The following is a 24,498-nucleotide window of genomic DNA, read 5'->3' as shown; positions in this document are numbered from 1 at the left end:
GAAAGAGGCTCATGTGAAGTATCATACTTGCTAGGAGCTGCAGTTCGTCAGTTAATTACCTTTAAGTGTCAGAAGTTCCCACCTTTGTAGTTTTTAAAAATTGCATGGCCTCTTCCTGATTCTTCTCTCAACCCATGTACAAGAACTTTGGGACTCCTATACTTACTGGTCCCCAAAATGTGCTTCTTTTCAAGCACTCCATAGAACAGTGGACATAGAGCAGATGCTGAGCAAATAGGTAAGTAACAATAATTCCCTTTCCATTTAGGTTATATTTGATGTTTTGTAAAAGTTCTGAATGCAATGTCTTATTCACCATCATGCTTGGATAAATCATTAAAAATATGGGTGAAAGTGAAAGTGTTAATCACTCAGTCATGTCCAATTCGTTGTGACCCCGTGGACTGGAAATATGGGAATGACAATTAAAATATGGGAATGACAATAAAATTACTTATTTTCATATTTAAGAATTACCCTGTAAATTAAATTCATGTTTAATAATATGGAGAAGGAAACAGCAACCTGCTCCAGTATTCTTGCTTGGGAAATACCATGGATAGAGGAGTCTGGTGGGCTACAGTCCATGGGGTTGCAAAGAGTTGGACATGACTGAATGACTTTCACTTCACTTAATAACAAAGGAGATTATTATTTGTTGCCTTTAGACAATTACAATAAACAAGGAATTCTAGCTTCCTAAACACAACTTTTGGACTTAAATTTGAGACTGAATCACTTCACTTTGTCTATGAATTGCCAAAAAAGAAAATTTTTTTTTGGAATAAGTGTGTTAGTTTGAATGACTCATACTGTTTTTCTTTATTGGATCAAATGTTCAATAACTTTTCAGCTGATTAGTTCATTCTGCTTTTGTAGAAGTAGTTCCAGTTACTTCTATTGTGTGACTTGTGGAAAAGGATTTAAAATTCTAAAATGGATACAAACCATAATGTATAAATATACACATATTTTTTTTTAACTCCAGAAAAGGAGTAAAATAATATTCACTGACCAACCTCATGAAAGTTATGTAGATACCAAATGTTAAAATTGATGGCTTCTTTCCTTTAGGATGTATTTTTACTTTCTCCTTTCTTCTGCATTTTAAAATTCACTGTATACCATTTATAGTAGTGATTTGTCTAGTACCTAAGCCTGGCTTCTGCAAAAATGTGCCGCAGAGTAGCTCTCTTGACACTCAACCATCCTCATTAACAAACATTCAAAATTGAGTGGTTTTGCTTTTCTAATTTTACTACTATCAGTAGTGTGGTTTGTCTTTCACTTTTATAGGCCGTGTAGCTACCTCATCTTATAAGTGGCTCAATTTCACTTCCAGTACAAATAGACGGTCAAGAGACGACATTTTTGTCATGAAGCAAAACCTCATCCAAACCTCAGATGAAGGTAAAATTCACTGTTGTTCCTGGCACTTTCTACTTAATGGCCTTCTTGATTTATTACTGCCAGAGTGCCTAATGATCATGCCTTTCTCACTGTACATACTTTCCCCAATGCATATGGTAGTCATATGATAGTTTTAGACACATCCAAAGGAGCCAGGAATACTCTACCATGATGCACTCTACCTTACTATTACCTTGTATGTCAAGAAATGCTGCTACACAATATTTTTTTGTTTGCTTTGCCTGTGCTCAGAATAACACACATCACCAGTAAAAGAGAAACAAACTGCATATTCAGCAAATGTTATAGTTAACAGGAAAGAAGAAATTACTCATCACACCAGAGAAATCAGCTGACAAATTCATTGTACCATCCAGTGGAGTGACAGGAATTATTCTCATAACTTCAGTGTGATAGTTAAACTAGACTCTCGGGGCATTCTCCAACAAGCTCAGGATCAAGGCTACTCAAACTCTTTGGCATTCTCATATCTAAACTTCTTTTTTCCATAATTAAGGTGAACACTCTATTTGGCTTTCTGTTTTTTGAGTGGGATTTTAGTCATATTCAGATACTTAACCAAACTACCAAGAGTCAAAATTAAATGAAGATGAGACGAGTCCATGAAGGAGAGAGAGCTGCTGCTTCAAGGGTGCTTCCTTCTGACTTGTCTTGGATTTGTGCAAGTTAACGACTCTATGGATTTTTGTCCTCCTCATTGTTTTGTTTTTTTTAAATATACTGTATATGTTGCAAACCACCCTTCCAGGACTAGTCTGCTCTAGTGCTCCATCTGAGAAAGCAGAGTTTTATGCAGATGTGGTTACTGTAAATTATCCTCAGTCCCAGAGCCCTCTGGACTCGAATCCATTTCCAGGAGGGCCTCCTGATGGGTGAAGGTTGAGCTGAGAGTTATGCTCTGCCGTGGCTTCACAGGTGCAAGCTCATCTAGTTTAATGTTTTCATTTCTAACCAGAATTGTCTTGTCCATGTTTTCTTCACTGTGCCTTGCAACAACAGCATCGAATACATCCAATTTTGGTGGTAAGGTGCCACTTTCAAACAGGTATTTGGCTAGATAGGAGATGCAAATGTTGGATAAGAATGAGGTCACCATGGCGAGAGTTTTAAATGGGAATCTCTGGTTATATATGCCACCTTTATCAATGTAATAGCCAGGGTAAAAGATCAAAGGCTGCAGGTTCAGGTAGGGCTCTCCACCAGTGACTCGCAGGAAAAGGCCCGAGAGGTAACCTGCCGCGGCCCCATACGTGTTGGTACCCTTGATGAAGAGCACGCAGAGCAACTGCGGGAAGATGATGATGTAGACCAGGTCAGAGCTGAGGTACCAGAGCCCATACACCGTCTTCGTCAGCAAGGCCATGGTCATCGCAGAAGCTCCAAACACGAATACCGTGATGCGCATGACCCAGACGATCTCCTTGTCGGAAGCCTGTAAGAAATTGCCATCAAGTCGGTTTTTCCCATGGACGGAGGAGCCTGGTAGGCTACAGTCCATGGGGTCGCTAAGAGTCGGACACGACTGAGCGACTTCACTTTCGCTTTTCGCTTTCATGCATTGGAGAAGGAAATGGCAACCCACTCCAGTATTCTTGCCTGGAGAATCTCAGGGACGGGGGAGCCTGGTGGGCTGCTATCTATGGGGTCGCACAGAGTCGGACACGACTGAAGTGACTTAGCAGCAGCAGCAGCAGCAGCAGTTTTATCAGAAAGTGCGGGCTTTCTCCAGGAGGAGAAGGAGATGCCTTCCTGTACTTTAAAGCTGCCCTAAAGAACAGCTCTGGTTCAAATTGTACACCCTACAGGTAAAACCATCAGCAAGGAACAGAGCAATCTAGGTGGCCTGCATGGTGGACCTGGGGAGGAGTTTCAGTGACCCGTATGGAAGAACCACAGCGCACCTTTGTGCTGCTCGCTGAATGTCAGAAAGAGACACCAATGCTGCGATGTGGCAGTGAGGGGGCGTGGCCTATCTGGCTTCCTCTCTACGTTGAGAATAACCGCCTTACAAAAACAAGTGGGACCACTTAGATGCTATGTGGCAATACTTGTAAAACATCATATAAATATTGTCTTCAAAGAATAGTTTATAAGCTTTTAAAAAATCATGAAATTAAAAAAGTATTATGGGCTTCCCTGATAGCTCAGTTGGTAAAGAATCCACCTGCATACTGGCACAAAGATAGAAATATAGATCAATGGAACAAAATAGAAAGCCCAGAGATAAATCCACGCACCTATGGACACCTTATCTTCGACAAAGGAGACAAGAATATACAATGGAGAAAAGACAATCTCTTTAACAAGTGGTGCTGGGCAAACTGGTCGACCGCTTGTAAAAGACTGAAATTAGAACACTTTCTAACACCATACACAAAAATAAAATCAAAATGGATTACAGATCTTAACGTAAGACCAGAAACTATAAAACTCCTAGAGGAAAACATAGGCAAAACACTCTCCAACATAAATCACAGCAGGATCCTCCATAACCCACCTCCCAGAATATTGGAAATAAAAGCAAAAATAAACAAATGGGACCTAATTAAAATTAAAAGCTTTTTTTTTTGCACAACAAAGGAAACTATAAGCAAGGTGAAAAGACAGCCTTCAGAATGGGAGAAAATAATAGCAAATGAAGCAACAGACAAACAATTAATCTCAAAAATATACAAGCAACTCCTGCAGGTCAATTCCAGAAAAATAAACGACCCAATCAAAAAATGGGCCAAAGAACTAAACAGACATTTCTCCAAAGAAGACATACAAATCGCTAACAAACACATGAAAAGATGCTCAACATCACTCATTATTAGAGAAATGCAAATCAAAACCACAATGAGGTACCATTTCACACCAGTCAGAATGGCTGCTATCCAAAAGTCTACAAGCAATAAATGCTGGAGAGGGTGTGGAGAAAAGGAAACCCTCTTACACTGTTGGTGGGAATGCAAACTAGTACAGCCACTATGGAGAACAGGGTGGAGATTCCTTAAAAAACGGAATAGAACTGCCATATGACCCAGCAATCCCACTGCTGGGCATACACACCGAGGAAACCAGAATTGAAAGAGACGCGTGTACCCCAATGTTCATCGCAGCACTGTTTGCAATAGCCAGGACATGGAAGCAACCTAGATGTCCATCAACAGACGAATGGATAAGGAAGCTGTGGTACATATACACAATGGAATATTACTCAGCCATTAAAAAGAATACATTTGAATCCATTCTATTGAGATGGATGAAACTGGAGCCCATTATACAGAGTGAAGTAAGCCAGAAAGAAAAACACCAATACAGTATACTAATGCATATATATGGAATTTGAAAGATGGTAATGATAACCCTATATGCGAGACAGAATAAGAGACACAGATGCATAGAACAGTCTTATGGACTCTGAGGGAGAAGGTGAGGGTGGGACGTTCTGAGAGAATAGCATTGAAACATGTATATTATCATATGTGAAACAGAACACCATTCCAGGTTCAATGCATGAGACAAATGCTCAGGGCTGGGGCAATGGGATGACCCAGAGGGATGGGATGGGGAGGGAGGTGGGAGGGGGGTTCAGGATGGGGAACACATGTAAACCCATGGCTGATTCATGTCAATGTATGGCAAAAACCACTACAATATTGTAAAGTAATTAGCCCCCAACTAAAATAAATAAATTTATTAAAAAAAAACAAAAACAGGGAATCCACCTGCAATGCAGGAGACACCGGTCCCATTCCTGGGTCGGAAAGATCCGCTGGAGAAGGGATAGGCTACCCACTCCAGTATTCTTGGGCTTCCCTTGTGGCTCAGCTGGTAAAGAATCTCCCTGCAATGCGGGAGACCTGGGTTCCATCCCTGGGTTGGGAAAATCTCCTGGAGAAGGGAAAGGCTACCCACTCCAGTATTCTGGTCTGGAGAATTCCAAGGACTGGATAGTCCATGGGGTCACAAAGAGTTGGACATGACTGAGGACTTTCAGTTTCACTTTCAAACAAGTATACATTGTGTATTCAAGTGAAGGCTGAGAAAGGAAATTTGAAAATTGAAAAATTAGGAATTGAATGCAGATTAGAATCTAAAGCAAAGCTTGCTAATAGCAACACAAAGGGGTACTCTGGAGGATTAATTCCTTATGTATCTCATTTCACTGTTAAGCACAATCTTATTCATTTGCAAGTAAAAAAACATACATAATCAATAAATTATTGTTTGTATATTTTGTAAAATTTATTTTTCTTGCCTTCATTTTAGAAAGATCATTATGTTGATAATAACAACGATTTTCACACACATACAAAAAAGAAGTGAGACCATTGTGTTAACTATGACCTAGAAAACCTACAGAAAGCCAAGCTTGAGTGAGAGAAGAGGGTGTAGAGGGCTATGGGACCCTCAGTGAGCACGAGCGTGCTGCTCTATACCCTCAGATATAATGAGCAAAATCAAATTGGGAGGCTATTTTCTGACAAAGGAGGACTTAGGGTTCAAGTGAAGAGCAGAACAAGCATGACACTGATACCTATGAAATAATGACTCACTACGTTCTGCCTACACCAGGGTTTCCTGAGTTTCTTACTGTATTTAAACTCAAAGTTTTTCTAAGATATTTTAGGTTTTGTTACTCTTTCATTAGAAAGAGAAGACATTTAAATTATTGCAATATGACTGTACCTCTTGGGAAATAGTTATACTGATGCGTGTCCTTCAGCATTAGAGTGAATAATAGCATGCATCAAAAACCTTCATGTGTGTATTAGTCGCTCAGTTATGTTCGACTCTTTGCCACTCTATGGACTATAGTCACCAGGCTCCTTTGTCCATGGACTTCTCCAGGCGAGAATGCTGAAGTGGGTGGCCATTTCCTTCTCCAGAGGATCTGCCCGACCCAGGGGTAGAGTCCGGTCTTCTGCATTGCAGGCAGATTCTTTACTGTCTGAGCCACCAGAGAAGCCTTCATATACAACATACATGAAGGACCTTCATATACAATGTAAATAAAGTGCATCATCATTTAACCTTGTGCGCTGAATCAAAGTAGGGTCAGATTTTCACAAATACTATTAATAATATAGAATAATACCTACACAGTAAGTGCAAGGATGAGAACAACAACAATGTAATGTTAAAGAAAATATAATTATTCTTACATTTTGTCTGAATGAAAGCTGGTAGATGTTGCGAGCAAACATCGAACTTGCTGACAAGATGGAAGAATCTGCTGAGGACATGACAGCAGCAGAAACGGCTCCAAGACCAAAGTAAGAAATGTACACAGGGCAGAGATACTTCAGGACAATCGGCAAGATCATGTCTGCCTCCTGTTTCTCCCTGGGAGCAAGAGGCCCGTATGCAGTCTGGTTCCAGGCTGTTGATAGAAACAACAAACACAGCCAAAGAGCCATCTATCCATCCATCTGGAGTCATTCTATTTACTAGGTAGCTTTCGAAATAAATTCAGAACATATGACCTAGTCTAATCAGTGGGAAATCTAATTAGTTCAATGGGGTATGTTAGTTTAATTATGTGGCAAGTCCATGTACTGGTCCAATGACAATGTCTCCTATATTCCGGTGTCTAATGGGTTTTGGTTACACTTAGTCTTATCCACAGGACCTGCACAGAATATGGATGTGTGAGATTTTTTAATACAAATTTCTCTTCTACAGTGTTACAATGGTGTTACCCGGTGCAGTCTCATTGAAAATAAGTGTTCTCAAGCTGAAGCCTAGAGTGTTCCCCCAACCACATGGAGATGTGAGAGAACACATAATGTTTCATTGCTCAGTTATACACATAAGTGGATAAAGACAACAGTGGGCCTCTTCTCACCGATTTTCTTCCTGGATAAAGCCTTGTGGTGGGAGCTTCCTCAGCATTATTTTTCTCTCGAGTAAAATTCCTTGTTGCGTTGAATTTCACTTATTAGAAATAAACATGAATGGATCAAAGATAGTCCTTTTTTATTGAATAAAAAGTGCAAGTATGGGGTTGAAATTTTCAGGCAGTTTTTGGGCTCTGTGGTAAAAGGACTTGAAACATAAGCTTATCTTTGCATATAAATCTTTATTGTTTAGTTATACTTGCATGTTAGAAGAATAGAGCAGAAGCTTTAACAGTTGTTTAGTATAGCTCCTTTTTTATTTGTTGAACATAAATGTCATGATTACAAGACCATATAGGGGTGGTTTTCCTTGGATCCTACCATTTTTCCTTCCCTAATTTTCTATTGCAATTGTTCAAAGCCATGCTTTTATGTGGCCAGTTTTATAGCATTAACTGGGATCAGAAATAATACCCAAGGGTCAGGAGTAATTAGTAAGTGCAATCAAATTAAGGACGAAACTTAAAAAATGTTCTGGATAGAGGCTAACTGGGAGGTAAGCAAGTCATAAAACTCTTTTTACCAATTTTGAGTAAGATATTCTCTAAGTGCCTTAGTGCTTTAGTTTATCTTTTTTTTTTTTTTTAGTTTATCTTTACTTACAAACTGATTGAGTGATTTCTCCAAGACAGGAAATCTTTAATTAACAAACTATTGAAAATGTAAACTGAAGCCTCAAGTTCAAAATGATCCTTGGGTGGTTATGGTGATGGCAGGCCAACTTCTGTGTCAGTGGTTCCCTACTTTTTTTTTCCATTATAAAAAAATTTGGAGTATAATTGCTTTACAATGTTGTGTTAGTTTATGCTGCACAACAGCATGAATCAACCCTACCTATACATACATCCCCACCCTCTCTTGAGGCTCCCTCTCAAATCACATCCCCCCCGCCCCCACATCCCACTCCTCTAGGTCATCACAGAGCACAGAGCTGAGCTCCTTGTGCTACATAGAAACTTCCCACTAGCTGACTCGTTCTCAGCTTTGACTTACCAAGGAGACTTTTAAAAACACCAATCTCTGGCTCTCTCTTAGGTCACTAAAAGAAAATCCCTGCGGGGTAGGATAGAAACGAGTATTTTTTGAGCCCCTCCCCCTCCCTGGATGATGACAGCATGCGCGTTGGTTGAGAACCATGGCTGATCACAGATACACAGTTGATAAATATCCCAACAGTGGGGTTGAGGGCTGCTCACAAATGTCTTATTGGCGAGGTGAGCAGTCAAACAATGTCTGAACTGTAAGATTTGTTGACGTCTTATAGCACAGGCAGATACGTGATGGGGGTAATGGGGAAAGTGGTGGAGGGAGGGCAGCTGGGTGCTCGCTGGTAACTTGGGTGAAGCCTGAGTGAGTTAATCAGTGAAGCTGCCCGAGGTTTACCTGTCGATGCGCCAATGGCTCCAATGAGCACGGCTGGCAGAGCCATCACCAGGCACCCGAAAGCTGCCAGGAAAGACAGCACCTGAGCGTAGGTGGCGGAGGATGATGACAGGACCCTCTGGAAGTAGGCTTGCCACGGGATTCCACCCAGCATCTGCATGGGAGCCACGGGGACCCAGGATGAATGGAGGCAAATAGCATCTGTTAGATGTTTTTATTTTTTTAAAAATTTCCTGTTTTATTAAAAAAAAATTTTTTTTAATTTTTTAAAATTAGGGGATAATTGCTTTACCATGTCAGGTTGGTTTCTGCTCCACAACGTGAATCAGCTATATGCATACATATATCCCCTCCCTCCTAAGCCTCCCTCTCCTTGCCATCACTCTAGGTCATCACAGAGCACGAGGCTGGGCTCCCTGTACTGTACAGCAGCTTCCCACTAGCTGTCTGTTTTACACATGGGAGGGTATATATGTCAATGCTTACTGAGTATTTTTAAAATGAGATTTTTCTTTTATAATCACATTCAGAATAGTGACAAGCAAGACTCTGAAGTATAGAAAATGGTTCTACATGCCACTCATCTTCACTGCTGTCATTGTCACAGTTTCAACTCTGCAGACTTCCTCAAGTTCTGTTCCTTCATAATTATATAGCACAAGATTTTCTTTTCCTTGACTTACCCACTTTAAGCTGTGTTAAAACTACCCAGAAACCTTCAATTTGTTCTTATCTGGAAGTTCTAACCACCATAGAATTGCCTCAAAAACTTTAATATTCTGAAACCATGAAGTTTAATTTGAGTCAAAACAACCCAATGAATATTTCTGGATCCCAGTCATGTGCCAGGCAATGGAATGGTTTTGGAGCCCAAAGATGAGTGAAAAGTGGTTTCTATTCTTGAGATCACTGTCCACTGGGAGAACTAGTACACTGAGGTATTTCCTAATATAGAGAAGATACTAGATTTTCTCTTCATACTCATTTCTACCTTGTACCTAAGTGTGAGATTGTTGTTTTATTAAGTGATTTGCACAATGTGTAGTACAGTATATATAAGCAGTTTATAATTATCTATGCCTACATTGGGGTTGTGCTTAACATTCTTTTGAGGATATATTATAGAAAAATTAGAGACATTGAACTGGAATGTAATTTGTTGATGCTCTAAAGAGGCACTATGGGAACAATAATGAGAAAGAACTAATCATCTGGGGGGTAACAGAGGGAGGTGGAATGGTGGGAGGAAGACAGCAGCATGGTAACCAGGGAAGCCCATGGAAATGATATTCGAGTCAATCTTTGGACATCAAGGGGTGTCATTGGGCAGAGATGGAGGGAGGAGAGTTCTTAGGAAATAATCCAACATGAAAAATAAAGAAACCAAGAGGCCACCATGTATTTGGAACAAGCAGAGGTCAGGGTGTGTGGGGGTGGCTAGAGAGGAGACTGGACAATTCTCTAACTGATGTAGAGTCAGTGTTTGGTAAATATTTATCATGTGAGTTAGTGAATTGATGAGGGAACTTCCCAGATCACAATGTACTGAAGTTGCTTCTTTGACTGTCTCTCTCATTGGCTCCAAATCCTGGGATATCTGCTTATTTATCAGTATCTCACATATTGACTCCAGAACAATTTCCTTCTTATAAAAGCCATGCAAGCTCAAAAGCAAAAATAAACAAAATAAACTAAAACAAGGAGAAATTCTAAAATTCATAATCCCATGCCTCAACTCTATATGCTTCCAAAACCTGTCCCTTTGTTTTGCAACCTGTAAATCAATCTATCATTAACATCTTCCATGTTGATAAATATTTCATCAATAGTTTCAATAACTGTATGAACTGATATACATAATTTACATACCTATGTCTCTGGACATGTAGGTCATCAGGGTTTGTAAGTCAGGTACAATCTGGCCTCCACTGATGAACAGAAGCTCTGATGGGAAGGTGGAGCAAGAAAGGAGTGGGAGCCCGCCCACCAGGGTTTACAGGGGTGGTGATGAGCACTGAGATGAGGATGGACATGTATGTCACTTACCAACAACAAAAAGCTGTCAAGCCACGTGTAGATTTCAAATGGCTCGATGGTCCCCAGCCAGGGCTTCTGGTACTTGGTGTGCAGGGCAGTGAAGCCAATGTCAGCAACCGCAGAATTGGACAGCGCGAACGGCACGCTGATCCACTGCAACCAGAGTTCGTGAAAGCATTAGTGTGACTATCTGGGACATGTAAGATTTCATGTATTAGTTTTTTTTTTTTTTCTCAGACGACATAGCTTGGTCATTCCTCTTGTTCAGGGGAGGACCTGGAAGCATGTTCTCTGTGGGCACCATGGAACACTGATTTAGAAAAGTTAGAGTAACATGTTGCTAGCTTCTGAACTAATTATGCCATATCACATTGACTGCAAAACGTTCGGGAAGAAAACATTGAATTCGAGAACTTTACATATGTTTATACAAAACATATGAATATATGTTAACATATAAATATAACATGTATTTTCTTAGAATTAAAAAATATCCATTCCTTAAAGTGACTGGGAAGATTTGATTGAAAATAATTTCTATATCCTATGAGCAGTTTCATGGCATAACCAAAACTAATGTATGGAAAGGTTAAGAGACAAATACAGATCAGGGTCAAGGTTTAAATTTTAACTCTGACAGAAGTCCTTCAAGGAAGATCACACCTGTTTCCATTAAATGTAGGCGTGAAGGAAAGGAGCCCCCAGACCTTCCTGAGAGTTAACTGAGGGCACTTTTCTGTCAAAATCTCACAGTGTGATTAGAGCTTTTCATCCAAGTAATCCATAGAGAAATGCAAAATTTCCAATAGTGTATGACTTACTGTGTGTTAGTCATGATGGGAAAATAGGATTTCTATTAGTTTTTGCTGAGTTAGTATGAAATACCACGTCATCTCTGACAAAAGGAGGAATGAAGGAAGAAGGGAGAGAGGATGGATAGAAGGAAGGATGGAAGTAAGGACGGAGGAAGGAGGGAGGGAGGATGAAAGGAAGTCTGTGAAAGGCCCTACTCACCAGTCCCACGAAAATGCAAAAGAGCTGAACGACATCTGTGTAGGCCACAGAGTACAGCCCGCCCACCAGGGTGTACAGGGTGGCGATGAGCGCAGAGACGATGACAGACATGTGCACGCTGGCCCTGATGATCACGCTGATGGTGGCTCCTGCAGAGATGGGATGGGAACAGCCCAGGTGAAGTTCCACAGTCCAGTTCTTCCTTCTCAGTAACCTCAGTGTGCCTGTGCACATCTGTGTTTATATACACATATACACATACATTCTAAAATGTTCTTTCTTTCTGAAATTAGTGCTTTGCTCACTTATTTATGAGGAAACCTGAAACTCACGACTTGATTACAGAATTCCATGACATAAACTGAACTTAACACTACTATAAGGTCCTGCAATTATTCCACCGACTGCCTGAAACTCTGACTTTATTGAACACATGCAGTGTATTTACTCACATCCATGAGAAAAGCAAGCCTTTATGATGAGCATAACCACCCAGCTTCTCATTTTACAATTAGCATAGATTTACTCTTTTGCATTAACTCTGATCTCTGTCAGCTTTTATTAGATGACACATGGTCTAAGGTATCAGGGTTTGAAATAAATTCATAGGAGAAAATAATAAAATTGTGCTTTCCAACTTTTTCAACTTTATGAAAGATTACTTTTATTTTATTCATTTTCTGCAGCATTCCAATCTTGCTCCTAGGCTACAAATGTACTGAAGAGTCATAGATTTAGCATCACAGGTTTTTATACTCCTTTAAAAAATTTTTTTGTTGCAGTATAGTTGCTTTACAATTTTGTGTTAGTTTCTGCTCTGCAGCAAAGTGAATCAGCTATATATATACAAATAGCCCCTCCTTTTGGATTTCCTTCCCATTTAGGTCACCACAGAGGATGGAGTAGAGTTCCCTGTGCTCTGTAGTAGGTTCTTATTGGCTACCCAGGCCGGACACTATAAACTCCTAGAGGGAAATAAAAGCAGAACACTCTCTGGCATAAATTGCAGCAAGATCCTTTTGACTCACCTCCTAAAGTAAAATTAAATAAGAACAAAAATAAATAAATGGGATCTGTTGAACTTAAAAGTCTTTGCATAGCAAAGGAAACCACAAGCAAGACAACAAGACAACCCCAGAATGGGAGAAAATATTTGAAAACAAGACAACTAACATGGATTAATATCCAAAATATACGAACAGCTCATGCAACTCAATATCAGCAAGCATCATGTTTTATAGTGATTTTCATCATTATAAATTCATCAAAATAGTAAACCCGCTTTAGAAATCAACCTATGCTTTTCTAACTTTATGACTTTGTTTATTGTGTTTGGTGATGTCTACATTTCTAATAGAATATTAATATCATGGTATGGATAGCTGGACCGCTGTGGAGTTTTGGGTTGCCAGTTCAGCATTCGCTTGTTGTTCTACACACCCCTTCCTGTTGTTCTCAAGAGTGGTATAGTTTATATCTTGTATTATTAAATGTAGCAATGATATTCCTCTCATGCTAATGTACATGCAACACATTTGTGATTTCTTTGAGTCATTAACTGCAATCTTACATTCTATCCTCACTTCTCAATTGCATGCTAATAACATATGCAGCCCATTTGAGACGAAAATCCATTATCTAAAGAGCAGTATGAGATATTTTGATCTGAGATAACAATGCAAAATATTTTTCAAAAGAATTTGCTTCTTAGTGCTTTGGTTTAGTGAAAGTGAAAGTGTAAGTCACTCAGTCATGTCCGACTCTTTGTGACCCCATGAACTATGCAGTCCATGGAATTCTCTAGGCCAGAATACTGTAGTGGGTAGCCTTTCCCTTCTCCATGGGATCTTCCCAACCCAGGAATTGAACTCAGATCTCCTGCAGTACAGGAGGATTCTTTACCAGCTGAGCCACAAGGGAAGCCCATGGTTTGGTATCAAAATTAAATTACTTTCTTTAGTAAAAACCAATTGAGAAAAGGAAAATCTTAGTAAAGAATTGGGAGCAGAAGACAAAAGAAAGAGGTTGGTTATTTACAAGTGACTTTGGACAACTGACTTATTGTTGTGTGGATATTTAACAAGTTATTTTTTTTCTCCTGAGACTACTCACTTCATGTTGAAAATTTAGTTGCAATTCTTTGCCATTCACCTTTGGTCTAGCTCTCTACTGTAATAACAATATTTTAAAGTTACATCCCATGAATTATGAAAAGTTCAATTATTACTCTACTTCTTTTGAACACTGTTTAATTTTCCACCCTCTGGTGAAATTTCTATTAATCCTACACCTCCAAAGGTAGGGAGGCTGCATGTTACAGAAGAAAGATCACTGGATGAGGAGTCTAAAGATGTAGGGTTTAGGGTGTGGTGGCTCAGACGGTAAAAGTGTCTGCCTGCAATGCGGGAGACCCAGGTTCGATCCCTGGGTCAGGAAGATCCCCTGGAGAAGGATATGGCAATCCACTCCAGTACTCTTGCCTGGAAAATTCCATGGATGGAGGAGCCTGGTGGGCTACAGTTCATGGGGTTGCAAAGAGTCGGACACAACTGAACGACTTCACTTTCACTTTTCACTTTCAAGTCACTTTAGTCATGTCCAACTCTTTGAGACCCCATAGACTATAGCCCGCCAGGGTCCTCTGTCCATGGGATTCTGCAGGCAAGAACGCTGGAGTGGGTTGCCATTCTAGTAAAAGCTGTCATTTGGCAGTAACTCAGTGGCTTTAAAGAAGCCACAGACTTTCATTTCACTATTACGCTTGGAATGAATTTTTTTCTCTAAAATATTTTCTAAATCATTCCATCACTTATAGTGAGTAAAACCAAACCTAGACTTCCCGAGCTTCTGTGAAATATTAATTTACTCATGTAGCCAGAAAAATAAATATACTGCAAACAAAGTTATAAACATTCTCTGAATTTGATCTGTTATATAAATACATATTTCTTTAAGAGGCCGAAAGAATGTTGTCTATATATATCAAGAAGACAGTTTGAAATACTCCTAAGTTTTACAGGTGAGCTATGCACATTTATAGAAAGATGGTAAAATATCTTGTCCCAAGCTATTTCTAATAAACACTAATTTTGAAGTATATCCAACTATTATTTTTGAAGAAAATAGAGCTGTTAAATTGAAATACACATTTTTTTTTACTAGAGTATATATTTCAAGAATAGCAGTCATGTTTTCATAAATGTTCTTTGATACATGTGTGTGTAAGGAGAGAGACATTAACATATTTTACATATATGTTGACATACACACAGATGTAGATACATATTTACTAAAATAACCAATTGCAGCAAAGTTCAGAGTTTAGCTATTTGATTTATATTTCCAAAGCACTTTAGAAATAATAGGTTATTCATTGTATTTTCCCTTTAGGGCTCTGTTACATGAATTGATCCTTATTCAGCGAGAGTGAACATTTTGTATTCTGTTAGATATTCAGCCCACTTCCTTTTTGATATCTCAGCAGGCAGTTTGTTCTTATACCCAAAATTTTCTGCCTTTCAAATCAATGACAAATAAACTACCATTGCTGCTGACAGCAAGGTGGGAAGGGAGCTGTGTGTTTATGTAAAATTTCATTAGGATATGGCAGGGGTGGTTGTGGAGCATGACCACTCAGTGCCAGGAAAGTGCAATATTTTCACTGAATTATTACAGTGAATATTATTTACCTATTAAATTCACTTCTTTTCTACATTAAGTCATTCCTACATCTGACATTTGGAGACCAACAAAATAAGATACAATTATACAGGAGTCTAGAGAGAAAGGAGTGAAGAGTGGTGTAAAATATTATCTGATGTTACAGAGACCAAATCTGATGACAACCCTGAAACCAGAAGAGTAGCCTGTGGTCTAATGCATAACACAGAAGGAGATTCGTGTCATCTGACTTTTCTTTGGGCCACTTGAAGCCTGACTGTAGGTGTAAGCCCATTGCTTCCATTTGTAAGAGGAGATGGAGATGACAGTGTCCTGGATGTCACACAAAGACATAGCTCATAGAGGAAGGACAAGGAAGGCCCACCTCTGTGAGTCTTCAGGAAGGAACTCAACATTCAGTGGGATGGCTTAGACTTACTCTGGATGAAAAGGGAGGGTGCTGAGCCTGAAGCTCGCCCACAATCCCACTGAACTCTCTCACTTCCTAGGTCTTTTGAGTGGGCTGAGAACTCAAGGACGGGTTGTCCTTAGCATGGATGGATCTTGGCAGTAAGTTAGACCCCAAAGAGTCTAAGTGCATTTTTCAAATCCCTGAATACATCTACACTTCAACACTCTGGATGAAATAGGATTCATTGAGAAAGGAAAGACTGTTGTTTTCCTCTTTCTCCTTTAAAGAAAGTGTAGCTATGGGTGATTCGTTCATTCATTCATGTGTGATGGGATAATAAGCGTTAATAAGACGCAGGCCCTGCCTTCAAGATATTCATAATTCCTTTTGTGAACATTTGGAAACTGGGAAATAGAAAAACATCCATGTAAATAAAAAGTAATAAATCCAATGGAAACAAAATTTCTGATTCCTACAGAACCCCAGAGGAAAGGCATCTGGCAAGTTCAGGATGACTGCCTGGAGGAGGTGACATATGTAGAAGATTTGAAGGCTCTTCCTGGTTGGTTTGAAAGGAAAGTGGGGGCTCTGCATCCTAAGGAGGGGGTCATTGAGCTTGCAAAGTTCTGGAGGAAAGGAGAAGGAAGAGTCCAGAAGAAGCTTTTCCAGCCCAGTTTAAAGGTCTGGTTTTAAGCAGTAAAGGGTGTGATCAGATTCAATCTAATCTACTGTGTGAAGATCATGGGAGAAGGGTGGCCTTGTAAGCAGCAGGGTGGTGGTGTTAATCTAGGTAAGTGAGGCTGGGGCCTGTGGCTGAAGATAGTAAAGCTGTGTATCTAATGCTTGTTCAACCAGAGTGCGTGTGCATGCTAAGTCACTTCAATTGTGTCTAACTCTTTGCAACCCTATGGACTATAGCTCGCCAGACTCCTCTGTGCATGGGATTTTCCAGGCAAGAATACTAGAGTGGGTTGCCATTTCCTCCTCCAGGGCATCTTCCTGACCCAGGGATTGAACCCATGTCTCCTGCATTGGCAGGTCGGTTCTCTATCACTAGCACCACCTGGGAAGCTCCCTGCATGCAGAAGGATGTTTCGCTGGTTCTCACCTAAGGCTGAGAAGATGGCTGCCGCCCAGAACATCTCTCCCATCAGCGCAGGGATGAACAGTAGCCCACCCATGCGCTTCCCGTAGATCTGCTGGAAGGGGTCTAGCATGGTCACGTAGCCCTTGGAACGCATGGGTTTTGCGAAGAACAGACCACCTAAAGGAAATTCAAACAAGCGTGAAAGAGAAAATTGAAAATCTGCAATATAAAAGTCTTTGCTAACCTTTTACTGTGTATAATTTCTCAAGGGAAATGAATTTTTTAGAATACTTCTATGTGTTGAGGAAACAGTCTGCAAAATCCTGTGAGTACAGGACCAAGAAATATTTAGGAATAAAGTGGAAATTCCTTAACACAACGACCGTTGTAGGCATCCAAGGTTGTACATAGCACTGCCAAATCATGTGGACTGAAAAATATGGACCAGCTCAGCATTCCCTAAAATATCTATGCACCTGTCTTACCCAGCAGGGCATTCAGACATTTGATTAAGCACAAGATCAAACAAAAGTATTCTAAGAGCAAAAAAAAAAAAAAAAGAAAGGAACTGTGTTAAATAATATTCTTGACCTTTTATTAGTTTGATTTACAACAAGATATTCAGGTACAATTCAAATTGATTCATTTTTAATGATATGTCCACACTATTTTGGAAAAAAAAAAACATCATTACACTAAGAAATTCACTGTGCTGATTGCAAAACGATCAAGGGAATTTTTTCTACATATTCCATAATCAAGAGATCCAGTCAGCTACACATTCGTTATACCACTTTCTGATAACAGTGACTTCGGTGGGATTTCTGGTGGCATTTCCCACAATAGTTATGCTGTTTGACTTATTCTTTCAGTTGCTATTTATACTCCTAATCTTTATGCTTTACTGACTGAGTCACTGAGGTATAAAGCTTTTCTTACCTAAAATCAGACTAAGAGAATATCCAATGGGTGCCTGAGCCCACGCCAAGCCGTAATCTGGAACATACACGGCCTCGGCTGTCCCGTTGATGTAGCCTCCTCCAACCCAGGTGGCTGAAACAGGATGAGAAGCGAAGGGGAGATGTGTCATGTCTGTTGTCCCTGAGACCCACTCGGCCCCACAGGGCACCCTTGAGCCCCGAGAGGCCTGTGGGACTGCCACCAGAGACATGGCTGGTCTGGGTGGAAGTGATCGAAGAGTGAAAACTGCACTTTGGATTTCTAAGACTCATCATGGAAAAATAAGTGTTAAGATTTCTCAATCTTTTTTGTACTGGTTACACAACAAAATTAAAACCTTCTCAACATACTGAGTTAAGTAATTCTATTATTTACGTTAATTCACCTATTTTTTTTTGTGCTTTTTAAAAAGCAATATGTAGAAAATTAAAGATTACATTTGTGGCTTACATCATATTTCCACTGAACAGTGTTGCCCTGGATATTTTCTAAATCCACCGAGTCATCAACATTTTGAAATGACATTATAATATCACAAAGCCTGAGATCATATGTGATATATTTCACGACTGCTTCTATTCTTAATAATGCTACAACTCTCCCCCTAGCTTCCATAACATGGAGTCAAGTGTCTTGATTTCAAGGGCCTTTTATTTTAATTATATTGATCTTTCCTCGTTGATCATGACTATTGTCTTCAAGGAGTGAAGTGTGTGTGTGTGCACGTATGCATGTGTGGTTGTGGGTGTGGGTGCTTTCCATTAATAGTGTCACTTCATAAACATGCTGGGTGCATAGGGTTTTGGCAAATCTATTCTAAATGATAATGTAGTTGTACTTACTACCTTACACTGTTAAGGAAGTGGAGGGAGGAGGGTGCCAGGTTATGCTATTGAGCTTAAATTGCTTTTTCCTTCTCTGTCTCCCCAAGGACCTGACCTACAGTTAGGGCTCGGGTCAGCCTTCAGGAGAATTAAAATGTTGACTGCATGCCCATTTGCAAGTCTTTGTTCTAATCTGGGTCTTTCACGGAGACATTTGATATTTCATACAGAATAATAAGAACCATGTCTTCTTCAGATATTATTTAATAACATTTTTGTTGCATAACAGCTGAAGAAGGGAGGCCATAGAATCAAAGAAAACATGTTTTGAGTAAACAACTTTGGGTCCAAAATGATCTATAAACTCTTATCATTTTCTCTGAGAAGAACTGTAGTAGTTGATTTTTGCTGAAATGCTGAAGTTAATGGAACACTCTAATCCTGGCAGTTTATATCCTTTGAAGAGTATTGTCAAACTATTTACAATAATCCCTAGGTATAATTGGTGTAAAATTATGAGGAATAGAGGCTGGCATGAAGCTTACCAAATATGAGACTGAATTCTGGGCTGCAATGGGGAATAAAATTTGACTCTGAAAAATTCTCTGTAATTTCACAGTTAGAATGTTCGTAAAACAAATAATTTGTTTATGAAACTGCCAAAGACAAATGTTTCTTGCCAAAATTTATCTGGCATTTAATTCAAAGCAAAGGAGAGCCTTCAGTGGTTGATCCAATGTTTAAAATGTCAACATGAAAAGACCTTCCTGCAAAGGAACTTTACATACTCAAATGGAGAGTTTATACACAAAATCCTCAAATGGACAAATGATATTTAGCAGCCACCCCATCTTCACAGCAGCTTTTCCATGGTGTTGATCAATAACAAATGCTATGATGTGTTTTTCTTATCCTAAACCTGGTGAAATTTTAAAGACTTTCCTCCCTACCCCCCAACAACTGGCAAGTAACCAGGACTTGGAGCAATGACCTCTCACAGCACAGCCCCTGAGACCTCACCTTCCTGTCAGGCATCTGCGACTCCTAATACCACACAAGAAATGTTTTGCCACGTTAAGTAAATGCCTGATGGTCTTATTAGTGATCTTATTAGGTCTTACTAGCACAACATTTACTAGTGACCATTTTTCATTGTGTAGGTCTCCTCTCCATTTCCAGAAAGAAAACTGGTGCTTGAGTTAAAATATCATAATTACAAACAATAGTATTAAAATATTATAATATAGACAGGCAGACTTGGATACTTTTTGTAATTAAAGTCCCTCCATTGTTATCAATATGGTCATTTGCATGTTTGTATATTTCATGTCAGATTCTTGAGAACAAGGATTCTTTTAAATCATATGCATTTTTATTTTCAATTTTTATTTCTTATCAAATAACACAATCAGTGAATCTGACAAGTTTAGATAATATGGTTCAGATTTTAATTGAACTATGATATTGATGAAGGCTCTGTTTGGTTCTGAGAAAAAAATCTTTAAAGCTGAGTTCAAGCAGGACACGTTATAAGAAATATCATAATTCAAATTTTTTCAATCTAGTTTAATAGCCTATTAGATTAAAATCACTCTAAATGATAAAAGAACAAATTCTGAGGTATTATCTTTATGAACATAATTAATGCATTATTTAATTAGAGTAGTAGAAAATTACCATAATTTACAATTAATAAGATACTCTAGTATGCAACAGTTCATTTATTCTTTTCAACCATTTGAGTGAAATCAACAACTGTCATTTTATTTTGCTTTTCTTCTTATTTTCTTTGTTAAAAGAGAAATCTGAGGGAGATATAATTACAATGCTTTAATTCACTTCAGATACCAGTGTCCCATGTGGGTCTTTAGAGGAAAGAAAATGTTTGTGCTCTAATGAGAACTGAAGATGAAGATACAAAGGTGCCTGTATTGTTCATCAATAGCTGGATAATAAGAAAAAAACCAAGAAAATCTGCACCAAGGTTTCAGGAAACATCTGCAGGTGATAGGTAAGTGTGTGATTCTTATTCTTCATGTTTTTGCATTTTTTCTGGTTTTGTTTATTATGCATTCATAGAAAATATTTTGTAAAACACATTTTTTTTCTGTATGTGTGTTTATGTAGAAAAAATGAGAAACAAAGGGTAAAAAAGAGCTCTTTTCACCCTGGGTACCTTTATGGAGAAGTGGGGAGAGGCTGGGTGTGGTTCACTGTGTGGCTGCCAGACCTGGCTCTGGTCCTTACTAACCACACTAGTCTGGGTCCTGACGTAAGAGCCCTTCCGAGCGCTGTCAGGAAAATTGAACAAAACCATGTAAGGTTGGCAAAGAGTTAAACAAACAAAATGTGAATATCTGAGAGGCAGAATTGATCATCAATAAATTATTCTATGACACTGTATGTTTCAAATGGCCAAACAGGGATGCAGTCTGCTGAGATTGGTTTGGAAAACTTTTTTAAATATGGGGTTAATCATTTTTAACTAGCACTTCAGGACTGAAATTTGGTATCATTCTGATATGGTTTCCAGTGGGATATTTCTCCACTGGGCACTCATAGTAATCCACTGAGAGTTCCTGTTGGTATGGATTATGTTACTAATATTTAAAAACCTAATATGACTCTAAAATGAAATGTGTGATGTTAGTGAATATGTATCAAGGGATAGTATGGATATAATTTTAAACTGTTGTTTTTCAGCATTATTTGAAGATATTAACAACCAAGAAGAATAGAAAAGAAAAACAAGCCACCACTTAATTAGAACCACCTCTGGGCAAAGGAGGAGAGACTCTGGGGGCTTCTGGCATGGAGGGGTTTGAATGGGCGATAGCTGCAGTTGGTGGCTGAAGGATTCTTACTAAGACACACCCTGGCTTTTCCCTTTCATATCAGTATTGCTGAAACCTTTTCCTCAGACCCTTGGATTCATAACACGTGATCGTCTTCCTGTGAGTAAATTATTTCACTACATGGGAGAATAAGGTTTCAAGACAGGACATCAATCAATTTGGAATTGGGCTGCCCCCAAATTGATTTATTTGGTTTTAAAACCATCACTGGTTAGTGTTCATCGACTAGTTAGCATTCATTAAGACAGCTCAGTCACAACTTGATGCCTGTAGTAAGGAGTAAAAGGAGATACTGCCTGCATCACATTGATGAACAGAAACACAACTTGTGAGATTCAGGCACTTCTGCACATTCCCCCACCTCTTTGTTTTCACTGCTTCCACCCACCCAGCAGCCCAGAGCCCAGATTTCTCTCACTGATGCTCTGTCCAGTAACTGATAATAACATCATTTGGTCCAGTGCTACTGGGTTGAAAATATTTTAAAAATATATAAGTAGTGAACACAGAGACTCCCTCAAGGACAAAGAACGAGGTTTGCTTTGTTCCCCTGAAGAGCTATGGCAGGAATGGCACAAAGGTGGGCGTGAGGGGACCCACCTGTCATGGTGAATCCGCCCACCAGCAGGCCGATGTCGCGGCCGCCCACGATGATGGCCTCACTACGCTCCTCGGCACTGCCACTGTTCTTGGTCCTCCAGGCGGCCCAGATGCCGACCAGCAAGATGAGAAGGTAGAACACCACGATGGCTACCAGCCCTTCCACCTGGAAATCCATTGTCACTGAGGGTTCCGGGCTCTGCCGCGGCAGCTACTTCATTAAGACTTCTGCGAAAACACAGATGCCTTACAAGCCAGCCAAGCAAATACAGGCAGCCTGGGTAGACCAGCTGGCTCCTGAGCAATGGCCACTTAAAGAAGACGTGCATTGAAATCCCTTGTTCACCTGTGGCTGCCAACAAGCCTCCATTCCGTCACTCTATTTCTGTTCAACAACTGAACCTTGTCTTGGGTTTGCAAGAAACAGAGAAAATGGGGGTTTTGCTGTTTAAAGAATGTGCTCATTTTTTATTAAATTCTTGCAATGTAAAATTAACCTTGTCGTGTTTTAACTGGGTAACTTGGGCAAGAAGTCACTCACAACAGCAAGTCTGTATTTACTTTGGAACCACGTACTATTCAATCCAGAATTGTTCAGCAGTGTAGATGCATCATAAAGGATCACTCTGAGAACCCATGCATAATCATTCATTCATTCAATCATCATCCCACCCCTCCTTTCAAACATCTTCAGGGAGTGGTTCCGAAACTAACCTGACATGCAAATATCTGGAGAAAAAAATTAGGAAGATCAACTTCAAAACCACATGGGCCTTCAATTTTCAACAAGTGTGGGAGGATTAAGTTATGGCAGCAACTAAAGGGTTGTGCTGTTTAGAGGGTCTCCCTCCGGCGACCTTCCCCATCCAATGTGTTCCCTCTCTCCCCTGCTCCCTCAGTGTCACACGCAGGGAAACGACTTCAAAATACAAAACTGCCTGAAACATAACGTAGCGTCACAAGCGCTAAAAGCAAGAGCCTTAGAAGAGACGCGTCCAGTTCTAATGCCTTTAATTTCTAGAATTCCTGTTCTCTCGTATCTTCCTCTCGTGCCCGTGGCTATCCATTCTCCTCAATTGGCACAGACAAGTTTTGGTGGAAGCCAGACCTCCGTGTATGCAGATGGGCGACAGATCTTGGGCCAAAGAACCAGCCTCTGTCCCTTGGGCTCAGAGAAAGCGAAAGGAGCGCGAGTGGCGAGTTGAGGGGTGAGCTTTGCCTTTGCAGGCTTAGCACCTCGTGTTCCCCTCCCCCCCGCAGGTCTCCCCCGACCCTGCTCGGGGCCGATCCTTCTGCGCCCCAGGGTCCCTCCTGCCCCCGCGGCGTCCCCGGGGCCCCCACTGCACCCCGACTTCACAGCCGCTCTCACCCGAGGACCCAGGCTGCGAGACCCGACCCGCTGGGCGTCCCTGCGGGAGGCACAGAGCCGCGTCGGAGGGGTGGCCCGACGCGCTCCTACCTGGAGTGGCCGCCGCGCAGGGAAGCGCTCCGCGGGTCCAGGCTCCTCTCGGCTGAGGCTGAACGAGACACAGGCGTGTGGTTGGGGCGCAGGGCTGCCGGCCAGGAGGGTCCGGCTCCCGAGGCTCCGCACCCGGAGTCTCCAGAATCGCTGCGCGCGCGAAGTTGACAGGTGTGGGCGCGGCGCGGGGCGCTCGGCGCAGCCAAGTGGCGATCGATCCAGTATTGGCCACAGTCCCCTTTATAAGGGCGGCCGGTCGTCAGAGCTGGGGAGGCGGACGTCAGAGCAAAGTGCCCCACGAGCCGGCGGGCTTGGGGCTCAGGGGACGCGCCGGAGCCGCGGGCAGGGCTGAGCTCTGGGCGCGGGGCCAGCGCCGCCGCGGGGTCCCGGCCTGACGGCGCGGGCGCGGCGAGGCCACTCCCGCTCCCTCCTCCAGGAAGCGGGGCTCGATTCCCGGGAGTCATTGCCAATTCCTACTTTCCACGACTCTGGTTGGAAGCTGGAAATGGGGAGATGGGGAGGGTCTCAAGAAATTGTTTTCAGGTGTAGTCTCTGGAGGTCCGGCAGAGGGGAGGGGTCTAGGGGGTCTCGCCTCCCCCAGACTTTGGTTTCTTGAGGCACCACTCTCTGGTGCGTGAGGACCCCTCCCCAGGCCCCGGTGGAGGCTGATCCTGGCTTCTCTGTGATGGGTTCTTTGAAGAAGACATCTCACAAAGGTTTCGAGAATCAATTTTAAATCCATACCCTTTTTACCCTTTGGAGTGGTCTGAAACAATGGGGGTGTCGTGTTAGCCAGCCAAGATTGAGCCGAACAGGTTGCTTGCCCACCAATGTACCTTTTCCAGTGCTGTAAAATTTCGCTATAATTTTTAAAATATCTATCTACATCTA

General features: G+C 40.9%; 1 protein-coding gene across 1 annotated transcript; it reads right to left on the bottom strand.

Moving 5' to 3' along the window:
* Positions 1-1,758: 1,758 nt before the first annotated feature.
* Positions 1,759-23,994, bottom strand: SLC5A7 (solute carrier family 5 member 7). The gene is made up of 9 exons (XM_081587336.1): positions 23,608-23,994; positions 22,149-22,376; positions 17,849-17,962; positions 16,931-17,086; positions 11,751-11,899; positions 10,746-10,889; positions 8,700-8,853; positions 6,582-6,799; positions 1,759-2,863 (listed from the first exon to the last, which is right to left on the bottom strand). The coding sequence occupies exons 2-9, from the start codon at positions 22,324-22,326 to the stop codon at positions 2,234-2,236; spliced, it is 1,743 nt and encodes a 580-aa protein (XP_081443462.1). The 5' UTR covers positions 22,327-22,376; positions 23,608-23,994; the 3' UTR covers positions 1,759-2,233.
* Between the last annotated feature and the right edge of the window lie 504 nt (positions 23,995-24,498).

This window comes from Giraffa tippelskirchi, chromosome 4 (genome assembly GCF_054371585.1).
Source record: "Giraffa tippelskirchi isolate mGirTip1 chromosome 4, T2T-mGirTip1v1.2.pri, whole genome shotgun sequence".
NCBI classification, from domain to species: domain Eukaryota; kingdom Metazoa; phylum Chordata; class Mammalia; order Artiodactyla; family Giraffidae; genus Giraffa; species Giraffa tippelskirchi.
Note: the sequence above shows the minus strand (reverse complement) of the source record. Positions and strands in the feature narration are given on the sequence as shown.